The 24,201-nt window shown below is 36.9% G+C and overlaps 2 protein-coding genes across 4 annotated transcripts in view; one reads left to right on the top strand and one right to left on the bottom strand.

The window, feature by feature from the left end:
- Positions 1-8,188, top strand: part of PPP4R3B (protein phosphatase 4 regulatory subunit 3B) — a 60,426-nt gene extending 52,238 nt beyond the window's left edge. For all 3 annotated transcript variants that reach the window (XM_026485583.4, XM_026485584.4, XM_026485594.4), the window contains 2 exons: positions 591-784; positions 5,630-8,188. In XM_026485583.4, coding sequence (XP_026341368.1) covers positions 591-784; positions 5,630-5,725 — 290 coding nt within the window. In that variant the 3' untranslated portion in view covers positions 5,726-8,188. The remainder of the gene's footprint in view (positions 1-590; positions 785-5,629) is intronic.
- A 1,136-nt stretch (positions 8,189-9,324) lies between these two features.
- Positions 9,325-24,201, bottom strand: part of CFAP36 (cilia and flagella associated protein 36) — a 28,975-nt gene continuing 14,098 nt past the window's right edge. The window contains exons 4-10 of the mRNA XM_026485618.4: positions 21,046-21,160; positions 17,338-17,425; positions 15,610-15,661; positions 13,245-13,347; positions 10,351-10,490; positions 10,019-10,168; positions 9,325-9,492 (exon numbers count right to left, since the gene is read on the bottom strand). Of these exons, the coding sequence (XP_026341403.1) occupies positions 9,391-9,492; positions 10,019-10,168; positions 10,351-10,490; positions 13,245-13,347; positions 15,610-15,661; positions 17,338-17,425; positions 21,046-21,160 (750 nt within the window). The 3' untranslated portion in view covers positions 9,325-9,390. The remainder of the gene's footprint in view (positions 9,493-10,018; positions 10,169-10,350; positions 10,491-13,244; positions 13,348-15,609; positions 15,662-17,337; positions 17,426-21,045; positions 21,161-24,201) is intronic.

Genomic DNA, 24,201 nt, shown 5'->3' with positions numbered 1-24,201 from the left:
TTACAGGCACTGCCCTGACTACTGTGAAAAGGGGCAGCGATGCTGTACTTGAAGTACTGTATCCACTTAAGAATCATATACAAAAAAGTAGCAACCAGATATGAAAGGATAGTAGACACCTAAGTCATAAGAGAAACAGCTAAAGGAACCTGGAATATTCGGGAAGTAAAAGACTGATAGACATGATCATATCATTGTCTTTAGGCATTTGAAATACTTATGGGGGAGATTATCAGGTCTGTCAAGGACTGTAGAAGTATAGGGTCAGTGCAGTAAAGAGACCCTGCAGAGGGACAGTAGAAGGAAGAGTCAGACAGGTAATGAATCCTTGACACGTTCTAGATACAACAGTGTAGAATTCTAGTGTAGGATGGCTGATTCTGGTATATGATTCTTAAGGTCTTTTCTAATCCTGAGATTTCTAAGATTCCAGCTCATTAAAGACTCACCACTGTACACATCATGCTCTACTCTTAGCTCTTATGAAGCAAAAGCAGTGTTTTACAAGTTCCTAAGTTATTGTTATTTTCAGTTGCTTTGCTTATTAGGAATATTTACTGAGAAAGATAAAAATTTTACTTTCACTTTAGCAAAAGAAAGTGAAGACAAGGAAAACCTTCCTAAAAGGACATCATCTGGTGGCTTCAAATTTACTTTCTCCCACTCTGCCAGTGCTGCTAATGGAACAAATAGTAAATCTGTAGTGGCCCAGACACCACCAGCAAGTTCTAATGGATCCTCTTCCAAAACTACAAACTTGGCCACATCAGTAACAGCCACCAAGGTATGTGAAATTATTCTGTACACAAACTTTGCTTTTTCCATCTTTTAAATTACTTCATGTTTACTAAAGAAAATTTGGATAATAAAAATAATTTCAAAGAAGAAAAGAAAGTTGTACACATTGTCATCAGAGAACATGACTGCTAATAACATTTGATTGATTCTTTAGGTATATGGGTTTATCTGACGTGTAATTGAGGTCTTTCTATAAACAGTTTTGTATCCTGCTTTTATTTATTTGTTAAAAGAATGTTCCTGTGTTACTAAAACACTGTTGATGACTACAGAATTTCATTTTATTTAGCTGTATTATAATATTTCTAAGTAACCTACCCAGTAATATTTTGGAGCACATAAGTTGATTCTGATGTTTCATTGATAGGATTGCTGGTGGTGTTGCACTTTATTTTCTTGAATTGATGAGTAGAAGAATGTTTTCATACATACTGTCAAATACCTCCAGGAAGTTTCTACATGTTTACATTACCGTAAACATTGTATGAGTGTGCTTGGCTCACTGCAGCTTTGCCAGTGTTATTATAATTATTTTTAATCTTTGCCCATTAGGTAGTGGAGACAATATAGATCTCGTTCCCAGTTGTGTGTCCTTAGTTAGTAGCAGAGTTGAATATTAGCCTTTTGAATTTGCTCTTCTGCAAATTGGTCTGGTCTTTTTTTCTCTATATTTCTTGATAACTTTCTCTTTCTAGAGTAAATAATTGCCACCATTTTTTCATCTGTTGCAATAGTTAGGTGCCTGTCACTAATTCTTTAGTACCTTTCAGGTTAGTTTCTGCCTTCTCTTAACGTCTCCAGTCTGGTTCCGACCTAGATCCGTTGTTCACTAGATTTGCTGCTCAGCTCTTGTCTTCAGGCTGCAGAGGCCATTATCCTAATACTTCTTTTGCCTCTCTTTTTCTTGTATTGTTTCCGGGTCTTATGTCTCTGTACTCTTTCTTGATTTTCCCTCCCATTTTGGTGGAGCACATGCTCTGATAATTGTTTTCTGAGAAAAGAATCCCAGGAGAGGTAAAATTTGAGCCCCTGCATCTATGAAAATGTGTTGATTCCGTCCTGCTTGACTGCCAGTTTAAATGAATGTAGAACCAAATTGGACATCATTTTCTTTTAAAACGTAGAAGTTATTATTGCCAAGAAATCCAAAGACATTCTTATTTCTGATCCTTTGTGTGTTGAGTTTTTATTTTCTTCTTGGAAGCAGCTAAATAGTCATGTCCTTCAGTTTGGAAACATTTTATATTATTTCACTGTAACTTATTGTTTGGATGTTGGGCCCTCTGTATTGATCTTATAATTTTCATAATTTTTCTCTCCTATTACTCTTTTTTTTTTTTTTAATCATCTTGTTCTGTTTTCTGGGTTATTTCTTGGGAGTTCTTAATTCATTATCCTTCCAAATAATTTTTTAAGCAAAATCAAGTTCAAGCACCAACACATTATTCACCCTTTCTGACACTAACAGGAGATTACTGAATACATTTGTACTCCCTCTTTTTGGGGGGACAAGGAGAAAACAGTGATTGCTCTTGAAAAATAAATTGCTCATCACTCTAGATTATGACAAAAGTTTGAAATTCACTATCTGTTGATGCCCACAGTCGAATTGATTAGTTCTTAAAATTAAATAGATCAGGTGTGAACTTGTCTGTTTTCCTTGGCAAGGCATTCTAAAGCTCTAATATGCTTTTAAAAATTGCAGTCTTTGAAAATTTGATAGTTTTCAAGGCTGGTGAGACATTAGCTACTAATGAAATTACAAAGATTTTTTTTTTTTAACTTAGCTGTAAAACCACATTTTCCTTGAAGAAGAATACTTACCCCAAAAAAGAAAGAAAAATACTTACAAAATCATAATAAAAAACTATTAGTGGGTGCTAAAACGAACGCTTCTTTTGCCTCAGATTAACAAAAGAGAACGCTGAATCTTGCTTTCTCACTTAACAAACTTACCTGGGTGAACTTTCCGTATTAGAACATAAAAGAACTTCCTCCATAGAATTCCAAAGCATGATATACTTTAATTTATAACTAACCCTCTTGATGCATTTTAAAGTTGTTTCCAGTTTTTTGCAGTTAAAAGAAATGTGACTTTCTACACAAAATATTTCATATCCATGTGTGTTTCTATATAGAATATGCATTTACAGTTTTGAGTAGTTACTGAATTTACTCAGTAAAATGGAAATATGTGGATAGTTCCTTAACATGGTATATATGCCCAGTACCAAAAGCTAGCTTAATACTTATGGACATATTAGAAGCATTCCCACCAAAGTTGGGAACGAGGTAGGATACCACTATGATTGCTATTTTTTTTTTTAAGATTTTTATTTATATATTTGATAGAGAGGCAGCGAGAGAGGGAGCATAAGAGGGGGAATGGGAGAGGGAGAAGCAGGCTTTCCTCTGAGCAGGGAGCCCGATGCAGGGCTTAATCCCAGGACCCTGGGATCATGACCTGAGCGGAAGGCAGACACTTAATGATTGAGCCACCCAGGCGCCCCTGATTGCTATTATTTAACCATTGTTCTGGGGTCATAGTCAATGCAGTTAGTCGAGATAAAGAAATTAAAGCTATAAAAATTAGAAGATATAAAAACCACTTTTCCTGATGATTTTGTAAAATTTTATTAATCATGTTTATGGAAGATCTGTCCTTTATTTTTTGAGTAGAGGATAATTCTTGAATTCTCTCTCCTTATGTATTTTTAATATGATTAATTATATTAATAGTTTCCTAACTTATAATTTGTTAGTTCATTCGTTTGTTTGATTCAGAAAAAATGTCATTGTGTATTCATAGGTGTTTGTTATCATTATCATTCGTTTTTATCCCTTCCTTTGTATTGGAAACTTTTCTCAAGGGTAATTGGCATAAGTGATCTTAACTGCAATCTGAGAGTTATTTTAAAACAAGTATGTTTATGTTTGTATATTAAAGTCTGGAATCTGTCAGATGCTTTACAGGGTGCATATCTGGATTTAACTTCTAATATTTCACATTTTATATTTTTATTTTCAATAGAAATTATCATTTTAATGTATAGGAGTTTGTTTATGGCATATATGTATAGATAATAGAGATAAAATTGATATTCAATTGTGTAGCTGTTTCAGATAGAATATTTCTTAATCTTAAGCAAAAAGTCATTTTAAATGTTACCCATTGGAAACTGAAATGTTTGTACATTATGATATATAATCTGTAATCCTAAGCATGATTAAAACTTTCCTTGATAACTCGTCATCTTTGTGAGTATCAGACTGGTGCCTTTTCAGAAGGTAATTATATCTTCTATCTCCTCCGTTTGGCTTAGAAACCAAATGAATAAGAATGATATTAGTAATAGCAGCAAATGGCAATTATTGAACACTACATACCAAGCACTGTGCTAAGTGCTTTTTATGTTTTCTTTTCATTTTATTTGCAAAATAGTTCACTGAGATCTAAGTACTGTTACACAAATTTTAGATAAGGAAAATGAGTCATAGAGATACTAAATCACTAGCCCACAGTCAATACACCTAAAAAATGGTGGCATTGGAATTTGAAATTAGGCAGACTACAATCAATACATTCTTAACCAATTTAGCTGTACTGCCTCTTGCTTATCAAACTTAAGACTTGTGTGTTATTAAGCTGAGAAAGCAGGTATAAGTATAAATGGTACAAATAAGTTTAATTCCCAGACTTTCTGAGAACGGTTTCTAGCTGCTCAGTGGCCTTTGTTGATAATTACAACGGTTCAGTTATATATTGGCAAAGTGTTACTGCCAGATGTCTGGGTTCTTTAGATATGAAGCTACTTAGCTTTGAAGTATGAGTTATTTTAGTTGTATTTATTTATCCCCTTGAGTCTAAAGGGTTTGAACTAAATCCAGTGTTTTCTGTAGCACTCTTAACCTGTGGGACGTATGTATAAACTTCATGGGATGGCTTCAAAATGAGTGCAAACCTGAGGACATTTAATTTCCTGGGTAATGTCCAGAGCTTTAGTAGGTTTTCAAAGGGGTCCATGACTCATAAAAGGCCGAACATCTGAATTACCTCATCCTTACTTTCCTTTTGGTTAGAGAGGTAGCCCTAAATTTTTTAGTTGTTTGTTTCAGGAACCAATTTATTTGTTTATTATTATCAAAAGCATAATGAAAACAATGGTATGCACTTAGTAATGAAATACATATGTGAAGTACGGAGACAAAAGGAAGCCCTGACTGACTACCATCTCTAGTTTAAACATAGAGAAATGAACTCGTGCATTTCCACAGTCCTTCCAGCTCCCCGTGTCATGATGATTTGTGAGTCCTGCTATTTGGAGATAAATTTTTCCACAGTGAAATTTTGCTGAATTGAATTGAATTGTGAGGTATCGTTAAAAATCCAAAAATAGGGGCGCCTGGGTGGCACAACGGTTAAGCGTCTGCCTTCAGCTCAGGGCGTGATCCCGGCGTTGTGGGATCGAGCCCCACATCAGGCTCCTCCACTATGAGCCTGCTTCTTCCTCTCCCACTCCCCCTGCTTGTGTTCCCTCTCTTGCTGGCTGTCTCTATCTCTGTCGAATAAATAAATTTTAAAAATCTTAAAAAAAAAATCTAAGAATAAATAGAAAAGTTGAGGGTAACTTAAAGTGCCACCAGTGGTACCAAGTGTTCATAATTTTCAAGCAGTTCCTTTATCAAATTCAAATATATCTGTTTTTGAGATATGTATGATTAGATAGTTCAGAAGAGTTATTTGTGATGTCTTTAAAAGTGACTATTTATACTAATAATTTTTTTTCTTAAAAGTTACATATGTTAAAAAATTATTTTTATTCTTCAATAGGGAAGTTTGGTTGGTTTAGTGGATTATCCAGATGACGAAGAGGAAGACGAAGAAGAAGAAACATCTCCCAGGAAAAGACCTCGTCTTGGCTCATAAAATATTTAGTGGGGATCCTCAGTGTGTGGTCTTACTAAAATGCTGCAACTGTTCAATGAGCTGAAAATCTGAATCAGAAAGCTTTCTCACTTGAACTTATAAATATACAAGGAGTAGCAAAAGATACTCAGTATATCAGCTAGGAGAGTTTAGTTCTGTAAAAAACCAGGCTTCCCAGGAACTTGATTGCTTGCTAGTAATTAAGGGGTTTGCCTTTCAGGCTGTCAAAAAAAAAAAAAAGAAAATGGTTAGTAACCAGAACCTGGGAGATAGCTTCTTCCTGAGGAAACTCTCAGGTTTGGGAATGGCTTGGGGGAGGGAACAAGGTTAATAAAATAATATTAAATGCAGGGTTGCTCCAGGGGGGTATCCGATCTAGAAACAATTACAAAACTTTAGTTACAAACCCAATAACATTACTTGTATAATGGTGCTGGCCATGTTGTTCTTTTAATCAGTTGCCTCTTTTTAAAAAAAAATTTTTATGAAAACCAAATTCAACTATCATAAAAATGAGGTTATGCTCTTGGGACCATTTTTTGAAGATTTAACAGAAATTCAGCCTTATAGGTAGTTGGAGGGAAGTACTCTCTGTGTTACAGTACATGTTGAGTTTACCACACCAGGAATTTTCAGTATGATTTTGATGAAAACAAGCTGGATTCAAAATGGACAGTCTTGTTAATATAACTTTACAGCACTTTTAGAGATAACTGATGCCAAGAATCAGTACAGTAGTATTTCGAAATGATTTTCTCTAGAAACTTGGGAGTGGATTGAACAGAATGTTTCCAAGTGTCTCCCAGTACATACAATCTTTTGTGCAAGATACTTTGAAGTCACTTTCTGCTTTGTTCATAAAGTTTCTCTCTCCAGAGCTGCAAGCAAGTTTTAAAGTATAATTTATAAAGACTCACATACAAAGACTAGTGCTGAATTAAGTGGCATTTAATATCTAGAGGCCATTTTGATCCAAGAAGTTACTTCAGTATCAAAGTCAGTATGCAGCACATGAAGTTTTTCCATAAACAAACAAGGGTGTAATACGAAAGCTGCTTTTTTTTAAAGAGTAAAAGCACATTCCATGTACGTAAATGAATTTAAAATAAGTTGAGGCAAACAGTTAAGAGGTTTTATTTTTAGAACAGCAAGTTAACTGTAAATATTTTAATGTTAGTTTGCTCATCTATGATCTGAGATCATGCTGAAGTGAGAAAAACGTCCCTCAAACTACAATTTAATGCATTGGGAAAAAAACCTAAAAGCAGGAATTCCAGCTACAATCTTCAGATCACCCTTGTAATGTGTTATGGGTCCATTTTTCCTGGAATAGCTTAAACTGAAGCAGTTTCCCTGTTTTGGAGATTTTGTAGTTAATTTTAATTTTGGCTATTGTTTGGAAAAGATGGGCTGTCTGTGTAGATATGAAGTATAGTTTTTCCATAAAACAGATGTTTATTTTGTATTAAAAATACCACTGTACTTGTTTTACACCATTTGTATACATGTGGTGATATTAATGCTGAACTGTAAAATTCAGGAATTAAAATGTGACCCTGTAATTCTATGATTGTTGCTTTTGTTTGGTTTGTTGTAAATATAAGTTAACTCCATTTTGAGATTTGTCCATTTTATAGTATCTTTTAAAAGCCAATAAATTATCCATAGATATTTATTATAAACCACTAAGTCCTACACCAATCTGAATGAAATAATTCTAAACAAACGAAGGTTGACTGCACTTTAAGAATTACTGATTCTACTTACAGAACATGTGCCTTGGGCAAATGAAGTCCGAGCACCAAAACATCACAGCATGGGGCTAGTCTCACCTCTTTGATTAAAAGTACATATAATGAAAAGGACCTTCCACTTTATAAGGCAAGTGACTCAGGATAATTTAAACTAAGATTAGTAAAGTTACCATCAAGCAAGTTCTGTGGCCCCTTTCACTCTTCTTAGCTCTTAAATTTCCTCTTGTCATCTAAGAAGACCAGGCTTAAAGCATTTCCTTATTTACTCTTGACTCTTCCTGATTAAGTAATTTTAAAGTTCCAGTAGGAAGTATTATCTTTATACCTTATGAAGAGTTTCTTTAATTTTCCTTTCTGAAGAATTGCTACGAGTCAAACATTTAAATCATCATCATCTTAGGAACCTTATCATCGCAGAAATGTGAATGTTTTGTTGACTTACAGGATAACAGTTTTCATGGTACATATGCTCACCCACAATGATATGAAAACAGGGCTTAAAATATCCTTGAAAGAATATTAAGTTTCCACATGTTAGCTGCTGTCTTAACGACTACCCTCAGGCAGATCAGGATTTTTATATCTCTATCTTCACTCAGTGAACCAAGCCAGAGCCCACATTTGTATGCCTGAGGCTCTCTTAAAATTATATCTGTAAACATGTATCCACTATAAAAACTATTTTTAATAAAAAGTTACATGAAACAGATTTCTGTGTTTTAATCACTAGTGTTTCCTCTTGTCCATCTCAGTGATGAAAATGTAACAAATGTAATGCTGGTTTTTCTCTGCAGGTTGAAGACTGGAGCTAAACAAATTTTGGTATCCTTTTTAAAAGTTTGTAACTGTAGATTTAAAGAGATAAAATGGAATTATAAATTAAACTTCAGGAGCAACCCGTGACTAGAAAAGGGGCTGCTTGCTGGAAGACACAATACAGGAAGTTTTCTGAAAGAAGGGTCTCTCCTACTCTTCTGGTTCTCTAAGCAAACACAGAAAACCATCCAGGACCACTTCACGTAAAAAAAGACCTACACCCAGTAATAAAAGACCTACACCCATGGCTGCATTCCCCTCAGTAGTCATTTGTTCCCTTTGTTAGTGGTAGCTTTTCTAGAAAGAGTAATTGAATATTTTTAACATCCCTCACATCCATTTTCCAAGTGCTGTTTGCTCCTGCCCAGGAAAACTGGTCTGATTGGATTTCCTTCTTGGTATACCCACAACAACTCTAACTCACCCAGTCTCCATTACAGCAGCCACACATTTTTTTTAACTGAACATTTTGATAATGTAACTTCCCTGCTTTAAAACTTTGTGGTGACTTCCCACTGACATAAAATTGAAAAGCCTCCAGTATCCTGCCTATCTCCAATTTCATAGGCCAGCCCTCTGCTCTCATTCTGTGTATACTCGCCATACTGCCCGCTCCTCACTAGCCGCCTCCTTTCCTGCGGTAGGACCTGAGTTGTTCCCTCCCATTTCTCCCTGCAGCTAGCCTCCCAATCAGCTTAAGCATGGCTTTCTCATTACTTGGCCAGCTCTGCTTATATTACTGCACTTCTCCCTTTGTACACTTGGCTCTTCGGGCCTTCTTCACTAGCCCCGTGAAGGCAGGGACCCTGATGATTAGTTGAATGTATCCTTGGCCCCCAGCACAGTGCTTAGCACAAACAATAGTAACCAAGTTTGAATGAATAAATGCACTATCAGGTTTCTATACCCTCTCTCTCAGCCCAAGTAGCTGTCTTCCCCACCACCCTTTACCTCAAAAGTTTAATAAAGTAATAATAATGAGCTATATTTGCATTTACAAACACAAGTATTTGAAACTAACAGGCTCAGTTTAAGGATTAAATAATTTATTTTTAAGAAAATTTGAACTTCTGTTTTGCTAAATTGTTTTTAAAGTTACTTATTAATAACTTCTTCTTTAAGTTTCTCTGCAAGCAATCTCCTCTTTAGTAATGTTTGCTTCTCCTCTGCTGTCATTTCTGGTTTCTCTGTCATTTCCTTCAAAACAAAACAAAACAAACAGAAAAAAAAAATTGGCTAAGGTGTAAGATGGGTTCATTTGTCTAAAATTCGCAACATACTGCCTCAAAGAGCATTTTCAGTAAGTCAAAATTTAAAAAGCTACATGGTGACTGGGTTCCCTAAATCTCTTCTTTGCCAAAATCTCTTCTTAGGGAAGAAAGCCTCTTGGAGGTGGTGGCGAGGGTACTGTGGCTGCTTTGTGGATAAAATATTTAAAAAGGCTTAGGTCGAACAGACTGCTCACCCTTGAGCACTCAGAGCAGGCAGGACAAGTAAAGAAAAAAATGTATAATGAAACCACTATCATTTCAGCCTCACAAAATCTTCACATCACAACCACTTCACTGCCTAGAAAAAACTGAACAGGTGCTACAGTAGCGGGGAGGTTAAAGTGACTGCATCTACAAGCAACGTTCATTATCAAGGCTGTCTTGCACACATTCCGATCTTGACAATTCCACCTCTAGATTTGCAAAGTTTGACACACTAAAGCTAGCCATACCTCTGCCTGCCCAGCAGGTTTTCCCTTCTGCTCAGAATTTTGTATCTGCTTAGTCCTCATATCCTTTCTCATGGACATCAACTTATCTCTCTTCTGCTTGAGGTAGCGCTCTCGTTGTCGGAGCTCTTCTGTTCCAAGTGTTGATAAATTCTGGGTCAAAAAAGAGAAGGGATTATTTAAATTCAAGTCCACATAATGAGCGGCACAGATAACCACTGGCTGATTAAACTCAAAATCTGAGTTCAAGATAACAGTATGGCTGTTCACGTTGTTTGTTCCCAGTACTTTGTCATTTTGTTCATAGTTCTTAAAAAGTAATGTTTTTTACTTACTGCTATTGGTCCTTCAATGCTTGCATGTTCTAAGCCAGGGGTCTTCAGGCCTTTTTGTGGGAAGGAAGAAGTTTCAGGCAGCATTTCCAGCTTTCTTGCCAAAGGTTGTACTGACTGATTAGCAAAATGCACTTTAACTTCTGGCGGTAATTAAATAAAGACCAATTAGAATATTATAAGAAATACTAAGTATTAGGTTGGTTCACCAAAATGCCTAGTGTTTTTTTTTCTCACTTTTTTTTCCTCACTTTCAATCAACACACACTGATTCAATGCCTATATTGTTTCAAACACTGGGTGGGAACAAAAACATGGTTTCTGTCCTCAAGAAGCTTGAACTGTTACTCATGAATAATGACATTTCAACACAAACCAAGCTCCTGCTGTTTGGCACTACAGCTACAAGAAGTATAATTCTTGTCTAAAGATTACAACTATACTATACTGTAGTACAAGGCTGCCTCATAAGCTAAACAAACAGAACATAAAATCCCTTACTGATACTGTAATTGGTTACCGAACTTTTGCTTACAGAAAAAACTTATGTAAATGATCCTGTATTTTCAAAACAATGAAGTTAAAGCTACAATTTTTTGTACTGGACAAGTAAGTGCCAATAATATCAATAATTTTTGTTTGTAATACATACTGAAGATAACTTTAATAAACCTACTAACACTAAGAAAATGTAAAGAATTTAAAGTTAAGTAGAACTTAGATACAACAGAGCACTCAATATTTTCCAGTTATTTGGTGACTGTGCTAAGAGACAAGATTAACATGCTAATTGCTTTTCTGAGCCATCTTTTATTATAAGACAAGGCGATTTTTTTTTTGGAAGACAAAACAATTTCAGGGTAAGTACATGATATGAAAGCAGAGTAAGACAAGAAAAGACTCATAAAAAAGATAGCAAGAACCAAAAGGATGTGCGAACATGATATACATGTCTCAAAATGTTTAAAAATCTTGATAGCACAGTAAAACTGGAAATACAACTCTGCAGGAGCAAAAAACTTGCCAAAGGACCATGGCTTTAGCATGGAGTGAGTGCACTGAGGGCAGTGCGAGGGAGGCTGGAACAAGAAACGCTCTTCAGGCTCTTGGACAGGAAGGAAAGTCTCCCTAGAAGAGATGAGGCTGTAGCTAAGCTCCAACCAGCCGAGACAGGGAGCTACAGAGCTGAGAAAGAAAGACATGCTCAAGCAAGTCGGTGACTGCAAACAAGAGTTAAATATGCCGTTCTTACTGATGGTGACTTGACAGAGAGGAAGGCTTAGCCCCCACATATGGAAGCACACACCCAAAGAAGGGACAATTCCATTCACTTCTGAGGAGGGGGATCCCAGGCACATAAGCATTTATATTCAATTCACCTACTTGTTCAGGATAGTTCTTGCCTGGAGTGTGTTAGTTATGAACATCTTGTATATTCTAACTCACACCTAGAGAGGAAAGTACTTGAAACCAAAACACTTATCTTCTCTGATTTCTAGGAATAGACAATCAGAAAACCAGGGAGCTTAAAGAAAGATCATCTTATCTCTGGCAACTCTTTGCATCAATCTGAGAACAGATGCCATCCATTTCTAGCAGGAACCAAGGAAACACAAAAAAAAAAGGAATTAAAAAGGAAGTCAGACTCCTTTTTGATTCTTCCCAAATTAGGTCTTCAAAATGGACTTCCATCACTGTATGAAATGATTTCCTGGAATATCAGATATACCCATTTTTAAAAAATAGAATCGTTTTTGAAAACTAAAGTCATTACTTTAGAAATTATTTGCCATCTGTTCTGTGCCACCTATGTGCTCAGACAAATCTAAAGCCAGTGCTTTCATAAACACAGTTCAAGTGAGATTATTCTACCTAGAATCTGATTATGAAAAAAGAAAAATGGTTAAATTTGCTAGGAAGAAAGAAGCAAGGTAATTCCATAAAACTGCTTCTGTTGCATATGCCCCATTGTTTTATCAACTAAGAGTACAGTTCCTTAAAATCAATGGGTAAATATCAAACCCATCTCATCTCAATTATAAAAATTCTTCTAAATCTTCTAAAGTGTAAAAGAACACAAGATTTAGAGGCAGAAGACCAAAGTAAGTTACAGTTTTACCACTTAAAAGCTCAGTGATTTTGGACAAGTCACTCAACTTCCTCGAGTTTCTTCTAAAACAAAAATAATAAGACAACAGAAAAATAAAGATCATAACACCCACCTCACAGTTGTGTGGCTTTCTTTTTAAATGAGAAAAGAACATTTATTGAAAACCAGAGAAATGCATGATAAAATGAATTGAATTCATGATCATGACTCAACTTCTGTTTCAGAATTACTTGTTTTCTTATAAAGAAAATGAGAATATATTGAAAATGGATTTGCCATATATCGTACAAATTCATCCACTAACATCTTCCACAAGGATTCTCATCAATTTTAGTTTCAGTATTTCCTGACTAAACATCTGGATCAACTGGCTACTTCTTGTTTTCTAGTTATGCTTTAATTCATTAGGAAAATAACTTAATATAACCTTTCCAAGTTCAGCTTCCAACTCACAAACACTATGTAACTGCGGTCAAGGAAGAGAACACAAATGCGACGTGCACATATCTTGGATGCTGTGGCCGTGGCACAAAGGCTGGTGGCCCTCTCAAGGAATTTCACTCACTGCTCTGGGTTCCAGGCTTCACTTAGAAATCTGAGGACTACACCCTTGCTGTCATCTGAGTATTTCCTACCTGCAACCTCCATAGCTAAATTAAAAAAGAATTTTAAATACCAATGGCCATTCAACACTCCCTCCCAGGGGTTTTGAAGATTAAGTAGGTATGAGAACGTAACGCTTAAGTATCCGTCTTGTTAGCAAAAGTTCAATACACTTCAACCTTACCTGAGGGTGGGTGTGCAAAATGTTCACCATCCTCTTGGGAAGTCTTCATTTTTGCAGTTTCATTAGCATGCCCTGGAGGCTCTTCTGTATTAGCCTCTGATAACTTCAAAAATCCATAATACAATTTAGAAAAACATATAGATTAATATTGACTAATTCACTACTTAAGGGATCCAAAGACGTTACTTTAAAAAAAATACATTGTCTACTAAATAGATAATGAACAAGAGATTTTCCAAAGTTTTTAAGATGTTTCCAGCATATCTTTTATTTTTTGAGGTAATAAACATTCTCTAAGTGCTAAGAGTAACTAACTAGTATGTCTAGGACTTTGGACTTAGCAAGAAGTTGGGTTCAAACCCGGACTTCACCCTTACTACTCAGGTGACCTTGAGGAAGAGACCAAAAATACTCTAATAAGAGAAAGAAATCCACTGAATTACAAGGTGTTTTTCCACTTAATCTATATACCACTACCATGGTATGCCTCCAGAAGCTATAAATGGGTTTATTTCCATTTCTAAAATGGGATAGTATATTTAAACCAAATAAATCATTTAAATCTTGGAAAAAAACTAAGTAAACTGGTAATTTGTTTTTCCTAAAAACTGAGGAAAATTTAATCACATGTAGCTTGTTAGGTAACTCATGTCATAAGCCCCTATATGCTGTGTAATAGACACAGGAATATTCATTATCCATACTATCAGCTCTACTCTTGTGTGCTTCAAAATTTCTATAATAAAAAGTCTTTTTAAAAAAAGTCTTTAAAAAACCATACATATAACCCCTAAAACATAACATTATTCAAGAAGCCAAACATAGTTTGCTTATAAGCCAGAGAGTTAATACTAATGTCTTCTGATAGCAGTTTTGAGCTGATCTGTTTTTTTTTTTATGTTATGTTAGTCACCATACAGTACATCATAAGTTTTTGATGTAATGTTCCATGATTCATTGTTTGCGTATAACACCCAGTGCTCCATGCAATATGTGCCCTCCTTAATACCCTTCACCAGGCTTAACCCATTCCCTACCCAATCCCCTCTAAAACCCTCAGTTTGTTTCCTGGAAGCCATAGTCTCTCATGGGTTCGTCTTCCCTTCTGTTTTTCCCCACTTGATTTTTCCCTTCCTTCTCCTAATGTCCTCCCTGCTATTCCTTATGTTCCACAAATAAGTGAAACCATATGATAATTGATTTCTGTTCTATACTCTTAAAAGGTTTTATTTATTTATGTATCAAAGAGAGAGCACAAGCAGGGGAAGCCACAGGCAGAGGGAGAAGCAGACTCCCCGCTGAGCAAGGAGCCTGATACAGACCAATCCCAGGACCCTGGGATCATGACCTGATCTGAAGGCAGATGCTTAACTGACTGAGCCACCCAGGCGTCCCTGTTCTATACTCTTACATTTAAAAATATTAGCATCTATGAATTGCACCTCCATTTACTAAAAGGAGATTTACTTAAAGATACATAAATCACCTCTTAATCCTAAAACATCTCTATTTCTTCTACTCTTCATGGGGTATCTTTCAGTAAAATAAGGCTTTTTAAAGACAGCGCATGATACACGCGTGTATCATGAAAAAGGAAAAGGAAGGAGAATGACTTTTGAGTGATCGAGAGAAAGTTTATACTCGGTTTCCCTTTCCCTTCAGAGAGATTTGGGAAAACATAAGAAGAGAGGCAGCTAGAGCAGAGGAGAGGAAAGAATAATTATTAGATTCCTTCATCTCAGCCAGATACATGTTTAGTTTATCCTTAGGGAAGATTAGGCACTTTATGGAAACAGTTCTTAATGGAAAAATAGTATGCCAGGGAATATCATAATTGACTCATTCTGCTTCAGGCTGATAACGTTCAAGTCTGCAAGGGACCCTCAAGGGTAACTGTAGTTGCTCTTTCAAAACAGTAAAAGAATCAAAGAGAGGGAGAAAGTAAAATATTATTCTTAATTGTCCCTTAGTCATAAAATTAAGGGGAATTTTTATAAGGAATCCCTCATAATATGAATGATATTACAATTTTTTGTAGTTCATCTCCGTGTTTAATGGGTACTTAAAAGGTAGGTTGCTGCATGGGTTATAAAGTGAATATGGCTATAAAGTCACATATAAATGCTTAGAACTGCCAAGAGAATATAATCCTCTGAGGAACCGTGTAGTCCCACAGAAGCAGCAAAGCCTAGGTATAAACTTAAGAGATAACAGCAATGAGGGGCCCCTGGCTGCTCAGTCAGTACAACAGGCGACTCTTGGTCTTGGAGCCATGAGTCCGAGCCCCATGCTGGGTGAGTTTACTTAAAAAGAAAGGGTAACAGCAATGAAATACTTCTGTTATACTAATACATTCTGTAGGCACCTGCTTTTTTCTCTTCCTTTCTTCCTCCTGGTCATATTCCTCTTTTGATTTTCTGAAATATACAAAAACAAGGTAGAAAAGTAAATTTTCTTTTTTGGTCAAAGAACAAATATCCAACAAGCAACATGCTAAACTAAGCTCACAATATGTGCAAGGAACTTTGAACCAAGATGGAAATAATCAGGCTTTTCTTAAAGCAGCTTAGAACAACTGAGAAAGACATATGTAATAGGCATACACAGCGTAATAGAGTAACATAAACTACAGTTCACCCATTTCTTCTGGAAATGTGAATGACCCCTAGCTGAACAAAGACCTACAGATTTGAAATCCTAAACCCAAATCTGAATGGCAAGTCTTATCTCTCACTTTAAAGTGATAGGATCCATCTCTCCCCTCATTTTAGTTTTTCCAGTGGCACCAGAGCTATCACAAAGTTCTCATACATTATGCCAAAGCCCTATCGGCTACTGTAAACTGCTCACTGAAGCCCTCTGATTTAGGAAAATAGCCAACTCAACTCTCCTTCATAACTAAGCTCTACTACTTTACAGAGTACATTCCCTTCAAAAGCCATTAGAAAATAAAATCTAAAAGTACATTGCTGATTAATTTTCAGACCACCCATCAACCAACAGAAGCAACCAGTTCAAGTCAAAACTACCAGTCCTCTAAACCTATCAACAATATCCTTAACTCTTCAAACCTATAAACTCAAAGCATTCTGTGTGGTCTCAGGCTCCCATCTGCCCCTGCTGTGGAAAACAGGATGTGGCCAGAAGAGGCTGGGTTTACCAGCACTTACCTCCCTCCCCACAACTACTCAAATCCCCTGGAATTAATCACTAAGTCATGGAGCTCCTTCCACAGTTCCCCACTAGACCCAGCTTCCTAATCACCACCCTGCCTTGTCCTCCTTTCTGCTTTGGGGTTGAGGACAAGATGGCTAGGGGCAGAACTAGAGGATGCTAGAAGATGGTCCTATGTGTGGTTAGAGCTGAAGAGAAAGGAAGGGCTCCCAAAGGACAAGGCCACATTCTGCAGGTGACACAGTGGCTGCAAGTATCCTTCTGCCCCAAGCCTATACATTCTCAAAGGAGATTTAAAAATTAGGTATTGCAATTGCTGCTCCCTTCCCAAACTCCCAGAGGCGTCAAGAGACAACAGTCTCAAGGGAAAAAAGAAATGCTCCTTTAGAGGCCTGCATACTTCATGCCAGGAATTTGGCTGAGAATCATGTAACTGGGGCAAGGAAGAGACCGGCAAGACAGTCATCTGGGATGGACACTTCCCACTGTCCACTTTTCCCTTGCAGGTTACCTGCCACCCCGTCAGCTATTTGGTCTGTGGAGTGTGAATGAACGTCCAGCCTCCTGCTGTTAGACACCTGCAATGAGCCACCTCTAAATACCAAGGTCCAGAAGCCATGGAGTGTCTTGCTTACCAGGCTGGGTCTATTGGCTGTTTCCTGTTCCCATAGGGAGGGAGATAAGCCCCTCCCAATTAGGCAGATATGGTAATGAGGCACTTGAAAATCATTTCTTCTGTCCATTAAAAAATGTTATACATAGTTATAAACAAATACAATGATAAATCATTTTTTATGGGTTTCAGGAGAGAATTTAGTTATTTTTCACTAGTTCATAATATTTTGAGGGTAGAAAACATATACAGATCATATCACAATATTACTAATGACTCATTCAAAAAACAATTAAAGAAGGATACCTAAGAACTTCCCTCAGGATTTTCATCTCTTCCTGTTCAAGGTCACGGACCATGTCAGAACCATCTGTTAAGCAGTCAGGTAATACACCTGTTCAAAATCAAAGACCACACAAAAGAATATGAACTCAACTGAAAACATTTATTGCTCAGTATTCTAACTCATCAAGAAGTACGAATTAGTTTATTAATAGCTTTCACTTAAAAAATGTTCTAAGCTATTATCTAATTATTGTCTTTTTTACTTTTTCTTGTTTTACAGAATCAGGCCCACCAAAACCCCACAGTATTACCTAGAAATTCTCTTAGTAATTATTTGTATTACCTATTAAAAATAACCATAATATAGCAATTAAAATTAGTTAATATAAACTATCACCTTCCCTAATCATATACCGAGGATAGACCACTGAAATCATTAAGCTCCTAATAATGAAAGTATGCTCTCAGAAGTATCTCTTAAGTGTGAAAAGAGTTTACAAGACAAAATATAAAATACTCTGTTAATTTAAACAGCATGTTAATACTCTTCATTCATACTACAGCAAATGCTGCTGAAAAGGGCCCTGCTTACTACATGGGAAAAAGCACGGTGCTAAGCACTCAGGGGGAATATAAAGATGAATAAAACAATTTCTGCCCTCGGAGCTCCTATCCAGATATTGGGCCAATATCTATAAACCAGGGCAATACCAACTTCAGCCCAATGCAAATAATAATCCATGGCAAGTAATTTTAAGTATTGGTTGAATTTACTTTATTACCTACATCTTCCTAAGAAGCAGGTAGACTGGTAATCAGTGTTCTATTCATATCTATAATTAGTATATTCCCACAACATCGGCAGCAAGTCTCTTAATTTTTACCTTCCATTTCTTCATCCACAGATGACTATGGGATTTTGGATCTGCTCTAAATTAACGTAGCTTCATTACTCTAATCCCCTTGATGTTTAAATACCTTTTTTAATTAAACTTTTTATTTTGAGACCATTGCAGATGCACATGCAGTTGTAAGAAATAATACAGAGAGATGCTCTGCATGCACCCTTTATTCGGTTTTCCCCCCATGGCCTCACAACCAGAAAACTGACATCTATAAAACCAATCTCAAGTGCATTTTTGCACTTTTTCCAGCCAAAAGATATACAATGAGTATTCTCTGGTAGTAGTGCTGAGGAAAATTAAAAGAACTAAGGAAAGAATGATACAACAGTATGCAATACTTTAAAACCATCAAAATAATGCTCTGATTTGCATTTCCCCAAAATCCTTTAATAAAATACAACCAAGAATCCAGAGAGCCTTAGAATTTTTCTTACCACAAAGACCATTTTCAAACAGTCTGCAGTTTTGAGTACACTCAACATTGCTGTCAGGTATTAACTCCTGGATCTAAGTGAAGCAACATTCTTAAGTGCAAGTATTAAAAATGCTATGGCAGAAACTAAGTATTAGAGTTTATCTGAATGTAAGCCAACAGTCCCACCCTGTGGTTTGACACCAGCCCTATTCCGCGTCATTGCCTCATCTCCCTTGCAAATATAAGCCAGATTTGTTAATTATCACGCCGCCAAGTACTCAGAGGCCAAGCCCTAGCCCACCACAGGAGAGTGATTCACAGTCCCGTCTCCTCTCCCCTGCCGGAGGGTTTCAGAAGAGCATGTGACCCCAGTCTTAAAGCTCCTGGGGGCTTCCCTGCAAGTTTTGTCTTGCTAACAAAAAGAGATGTATGGGAAGAAATACCCCTCTTCTTCAGGAGATGCTACTCTCATCCAATGCAGCTAGAGGGCGATCAGGAAAGAGGGTCCTGAGAACAGCAGAGTGTAAAGATGGAAAGTGTCAGCGTTCTTGAGGATATCACTGAGTCACCAACTTAACCAACATGGACTGTCTTCCTTCCCTCCTTCCTCTGGACTTCTTGTTCTGTGAGAAGATGGTTTCCTACTGCTTAGGACATTTTCACTGAGGCTTTTTCTGCTAATGGCAGCCTGAGGCATCCGGCTGATACGAGCTATATGTACTTCGTCCCTTTATATTAAAGTCTAAATGAGTTTCCAGTTAATTCCAAACTGATAACTATAAGGAGTGCCAATATCAAGTTCACTAGCTCTTTTATCAAAACTGATTCCTGGGGCGCCTGGGTGGCTCAGTCGTTAAGTGTCTGCCTTCGGCTCAGGTCATGATCCCAGCGTTCTGGGATTGAGCCCCGCATCGGGCTCAGCGGGAAGCCTGCTTCTTCCTCTCCCACTCCCCCTGCTTGTGTTCCCTCTCTTGCTGCCTCTCTCTCTGTCAACTAAATAAAAATTAAAAAAACAAAAAACAAAAAAATGATTCCCCCCAAACAATTTTAACTATAACATAAATAATTATTCACATCCTCTAACCCATAGGTCAGAATAAAGCATAATTTCAGAAACATTCAGAGAAAACCATTTTATAAAGTAAACCATGGTAGAAAGACAAACAGACTGTTTTCCAAACTTATTTACACCAAAGCAACAGCACAGTGTCATCCATCATTCAGGGTTAGGGTGATGTTATCTCCTACGCACAGACATCAGCTCTCTCACCTGCTGTGAACAGCACCCTAGGATTTTACAGGATGGTTATGGCTGTGGTTGGGCTCTAAGAGATAGTCTCCACTCTCATGATGAGAGGAGAATCCACAAGGGCTCCCTCAACAGTGCAATGTTTGCCCTGCAACAATGGAAGCCTCTTACTGCATGTTTCAGACCCTTAAAAGCAAACAGTACAACTAAACTATACCTCTCATGTCTTCAAGAAACAATTTTTAAAAAGGTCCTGCTGCCAAACCATTAACGAGTATATAGGCATCGTCAAGAATATCAGTGCAGTTTATCGAGCAAAGGAACACATAGATATTAAGGTCACGTTACAAAGGCCAGAAATCTGAAAGGAGGTAAGAGTCTGGATTGAATCTGGATTGAAAAGGAGATCATACAATAAGAAGAAGTATGGTTAGAAACTCAGACATGTTGAGTCAAGACATCAAATGTAACTCAAATACACAAGAAGGGAACAAAAGCAGGAAAATCTAGGGACAAACCGAAATTAGACAAGAGAGTCAGGGAACAGATTAACTAAAAAGGGCTAGTAGGGCTTTGAGTTCTGTTTTCCTTTCCCTGATGGTAGTGTGATCATACCTGCCCATTGCCCTAGAACAGTTCTCAGTTTGGTCCCAGGACTAGCAGCATCCCTGGGAACTTGTTAAAAATGCAAAGCATTTGGTCCCACCCCAGACCTACTGAATCAGAAGAGGGAAACAAGCATATGTGTTTCAGCAGCCCTCCACCTACTCCCAAGCTCACTAATGCTGGAGAGCCACTGTCTCCTACAAATGTCCTAGCAATGACAAGCACGAAGGAAAAGACTAGTCACCTTCTCTCAACAGTAACTAAAACTGTGACCATTCAAAAATATTGAATTTCATAAACAAAATGGCTAGGAAGAAAAATCAAGCTCCCTGAGACCTAAAACATCATTAAATCAAATTCTGGTCTGCTTTCTTTGAGACAGCAAACACAAACTGATCAGGAAAGTTTACATTCTTAAATCTCTTCAGTCCAGTCAGCAAATTTGAAATACATTTATACAAAGCAGCTACATTTAAGACCATAATAGAATCAGAATAGTCAAAACTGAAAAAAACCCGCATTTAGTACTTAGATTTCTAAATTCAACATTTTACCATTTCTCTCTTGAATTATTCGAATGGCTTGCAGCTGCATTTCAATGTTTTTCTGGACCATCATTGCTTTAAAGATAGTAAAGTCTTCTGCTGCCAACACAGGTTGCAAAATGGCCTACGGAAAGAAGTCTGGAAGTTAAACGAAGATTCAAGTTTTAAAACTATTTCCACACACTCAGATCATTTCTATGGCAAATAATTTCTATTAATTCAAGAATGCTGTATTATTATTTATGGTCAGATGACTCAAAAGGAAAATTTTTAAGATTCTAAAAGCCTTTCATGTAAGGTTCTCAAGAGGTTGACTCTCCCAACCCCCAGGCCTCCAAGAAGCTAAGGCTGACAATGGTGATATATTTTCCGAATGAGCCAGTGCTGAGTAACTCTGAAAAACAACACACAAATTAGGCTTACTTTTTAAGGTCACCACTTCAGTATCTAGATTTGTTTTGCAGCCAAAATAACGATACCTATTTGGTTTTTTTTCTATCACCTGAAATTTACTGTGAATAATAAATCGGTAACTACAAAATTATCCCTTAATTAATAGAAGTACCAAGTTGAATAAAAGGAAAAGGAGGGGCGCCTGGGTGGCACAGCGGTTAAAGCGTCTGCCTTCGGCTCAGGGCGTGATCCCGGCGTTATGGGATCGAGCCCCACATCAGGCTCTTCTGCTATGAGCCTGCTTCTTCCTCTCCCACTCCCCCTGCTTGTGTTCCCTCTCTCGCTGGCTGTCTCTATCTCTGTCAAATAAATAAATAAAATCTTTTAAAAAATAAATAAATAAATAAAAATTTAAAAAAATAAAAAAATTTAAAAAAAGGAAAAGGAAAAAAATGGAGTCTGGAAAATAAGTGTAATGAGATATTAGTCATGTGAGAACACAACTGTCTTGTATTTAGAAGTTTCATGTAAGAGGTAAGTTAGAAATTATGACGTGAAATCATTTTCTGGATGAAACAAAATGTGATAAATTAAGTGAAATAATGAAGGCGTCTACCCTGGAGTGCCCAAATTAACACTTCCTTAACTACTGGGAGCTATTGCTGTATTAAAGAGCAAACCAATTCCCAAGCTAATTAATAACATGTAGAATAAGATTTGCAATGTATGAAAACCCAGAAGAAAGCACTCAAATTTAGGCACCTGACTAAAATCTTATTTCAAGCTTACGTGATATTAATGTAAAAGCTGAACACACAAAATCATGCAGAGGCAACCAAGGGTGTGCTATTGTCCACCAGGCAGGCTGCAGCAACGTCAGACACATCAACAAAAGCTCTATCAAAGAGCTCTAATCAAAGAGGAAGGAGCCCTCCCCCCAGCAACCGGCTCACACCCTAGACAACCGCAGTATGGCAAAGCAAAACAAAACGCAAAAGCAGCTCTCTGACATTTATGAGGAGCCAACTGCAGAAAAAAATGATGGAAAGTTTCTTTCCCTTAAATTCACATACACTGTTCAAAAGACCCACAGCAAGGCATAGCAGATAGGCTTGACTGAAAGTTGCTGCCCAAAGCTCAGTATTGAAAACACTTGTGGACAGTCTCTGTGATAGATTAGTGATGTCTGCCAAGACACCTTTATGGGCTTATGCCCCCTGTAACTTTGTTCTGGGGCTTCCTAGACTCCTTAAGGACTTTATCCTCATCAATAATAAACATTTGAAGGGCAATGCTGTTAACAGCTATTAACAATGTATCAACTGGAGCTTCTAACAGCAAGTCAGAGTTTGAGTTGATCCTTAACATGTGTACCTCGATGCATCTAAGAAATGCGTATTCCTAAGCTTTGCCCTAAACATAATGAATCTAAATTTCTAGAGGATGGGTGCCGTGCTCGCTTCGGCAGCACATATACCAGAAGGTGGGTGCCCGTGCATCTCCACAGATAATTCTTATAACATTAAAGCTCGAGAACCATTGACACATTGGAAGAAAATGAGCCCTTGATACCAAAAGCCATTTCCAGCTTAACCATGCACCAGCTGTGTGACTCTGGGAATGTCATTTAGTCCTCCGAGCTTCAGTTTCTTCATCTGCAAATTGGTACTATAATAATAATAGTGATACAGTATTTTGTTGCATCTAAGACTCCAGATTAGTAAAATAAGCCTTTACTTCTTGTACCAACTAGAAAAGAAAAAAAAAAAAAAACCCTGCCAATTAAATTATAAAATGTCATTCAGTGCAAAATACATTCTCATTTCAGAGGTATTACAATATGAAAAATTTGCATTTTAGCATGAAAAAATATAATAATAACTTTCTGGCTGCGTGTTGGAATTAAATGAGAAAGCACTTTTTAAACTGAAAAGTATCTGTAAAAGTAATTGTTCTGGTCCTGTTGAGGCTGGTTAAATATCAAAATGGTGCACTAAACCTAACAACTTTACAGCCAGGGGATTCTTCTGGTTCAAGGAAATGGATAAGAGCTTCCAATAAAGGCACTTAGAGGAACTAAATACAAGAGTTACTTCAAAAAACTGGCAAGTACTTTAAAAACAACAATAATCATAAGTATCCATTAAATTAATTGAAATGTCAAACTACTTTGACAGAAGACTATGAGGTAAAGCAAATGTGATGGTATCTATGTTTGAGAAAAGCACATTAACAAAAAAAAATGAACAGTGAGTATTTAGGAATCTGATTTACATGAGTTTATAAGACATTCAAATATATTCACACTTAGCCTAAGGTTATCCTGTTATTATATCTGCTTAGAGTTCATCATACCATAGTTTTGAAAGGTACAAGTGATTTCATGTACTTACACTACTCCATTAATAGACTGAACTACCAGGAGAAACAGATGAATTCATAATTATAGTTGGAGACTTCAATACCCTCTATCCGTAACGGACAGATCCAGCAGGCAGAAAAATCAGAAAGGACATAGTTGAACCGAACAGCACCTTCAGTCAACCTGATCAAATGGACATTTCTCCCAAGACAGAAAAATACACGTTCTTCTCAAGCACACATGAAAAATTCACCCAAAACAGACTACATTCTAGGCCATAAAACACAACTTAATAAATTTAAAAGAATAGGAATAATACAAAGTATCCTCTCAGACCACAATGGAATTAAACTAGAAATCAACAGCAGAATGATAGCTGGAAAAACCTAAAATAATTGGAGATTAAACAA

Source organism: Ursus arctos, unplaced genomic scaffold, assembly GCF_023065955.2.
Source record: "Ursus arctos isolate Adak ecotype North America unplaced genomic scaffold, UrsArc2.0 scaffold_8, whole genome shotgun sequence".
In the NCBI taxonomy this organism is placed as follows: Eukaryota; Metazoa; Chordata; class Mammalia; order Carnivora; family Ursidae; genus Ursus; species Ursus arctos.
The sequence above is the reverse complement of the archived record's forward strand: the minus strand, read 5'-3'. Positions and strand labels throughout refer to the sequence as shown.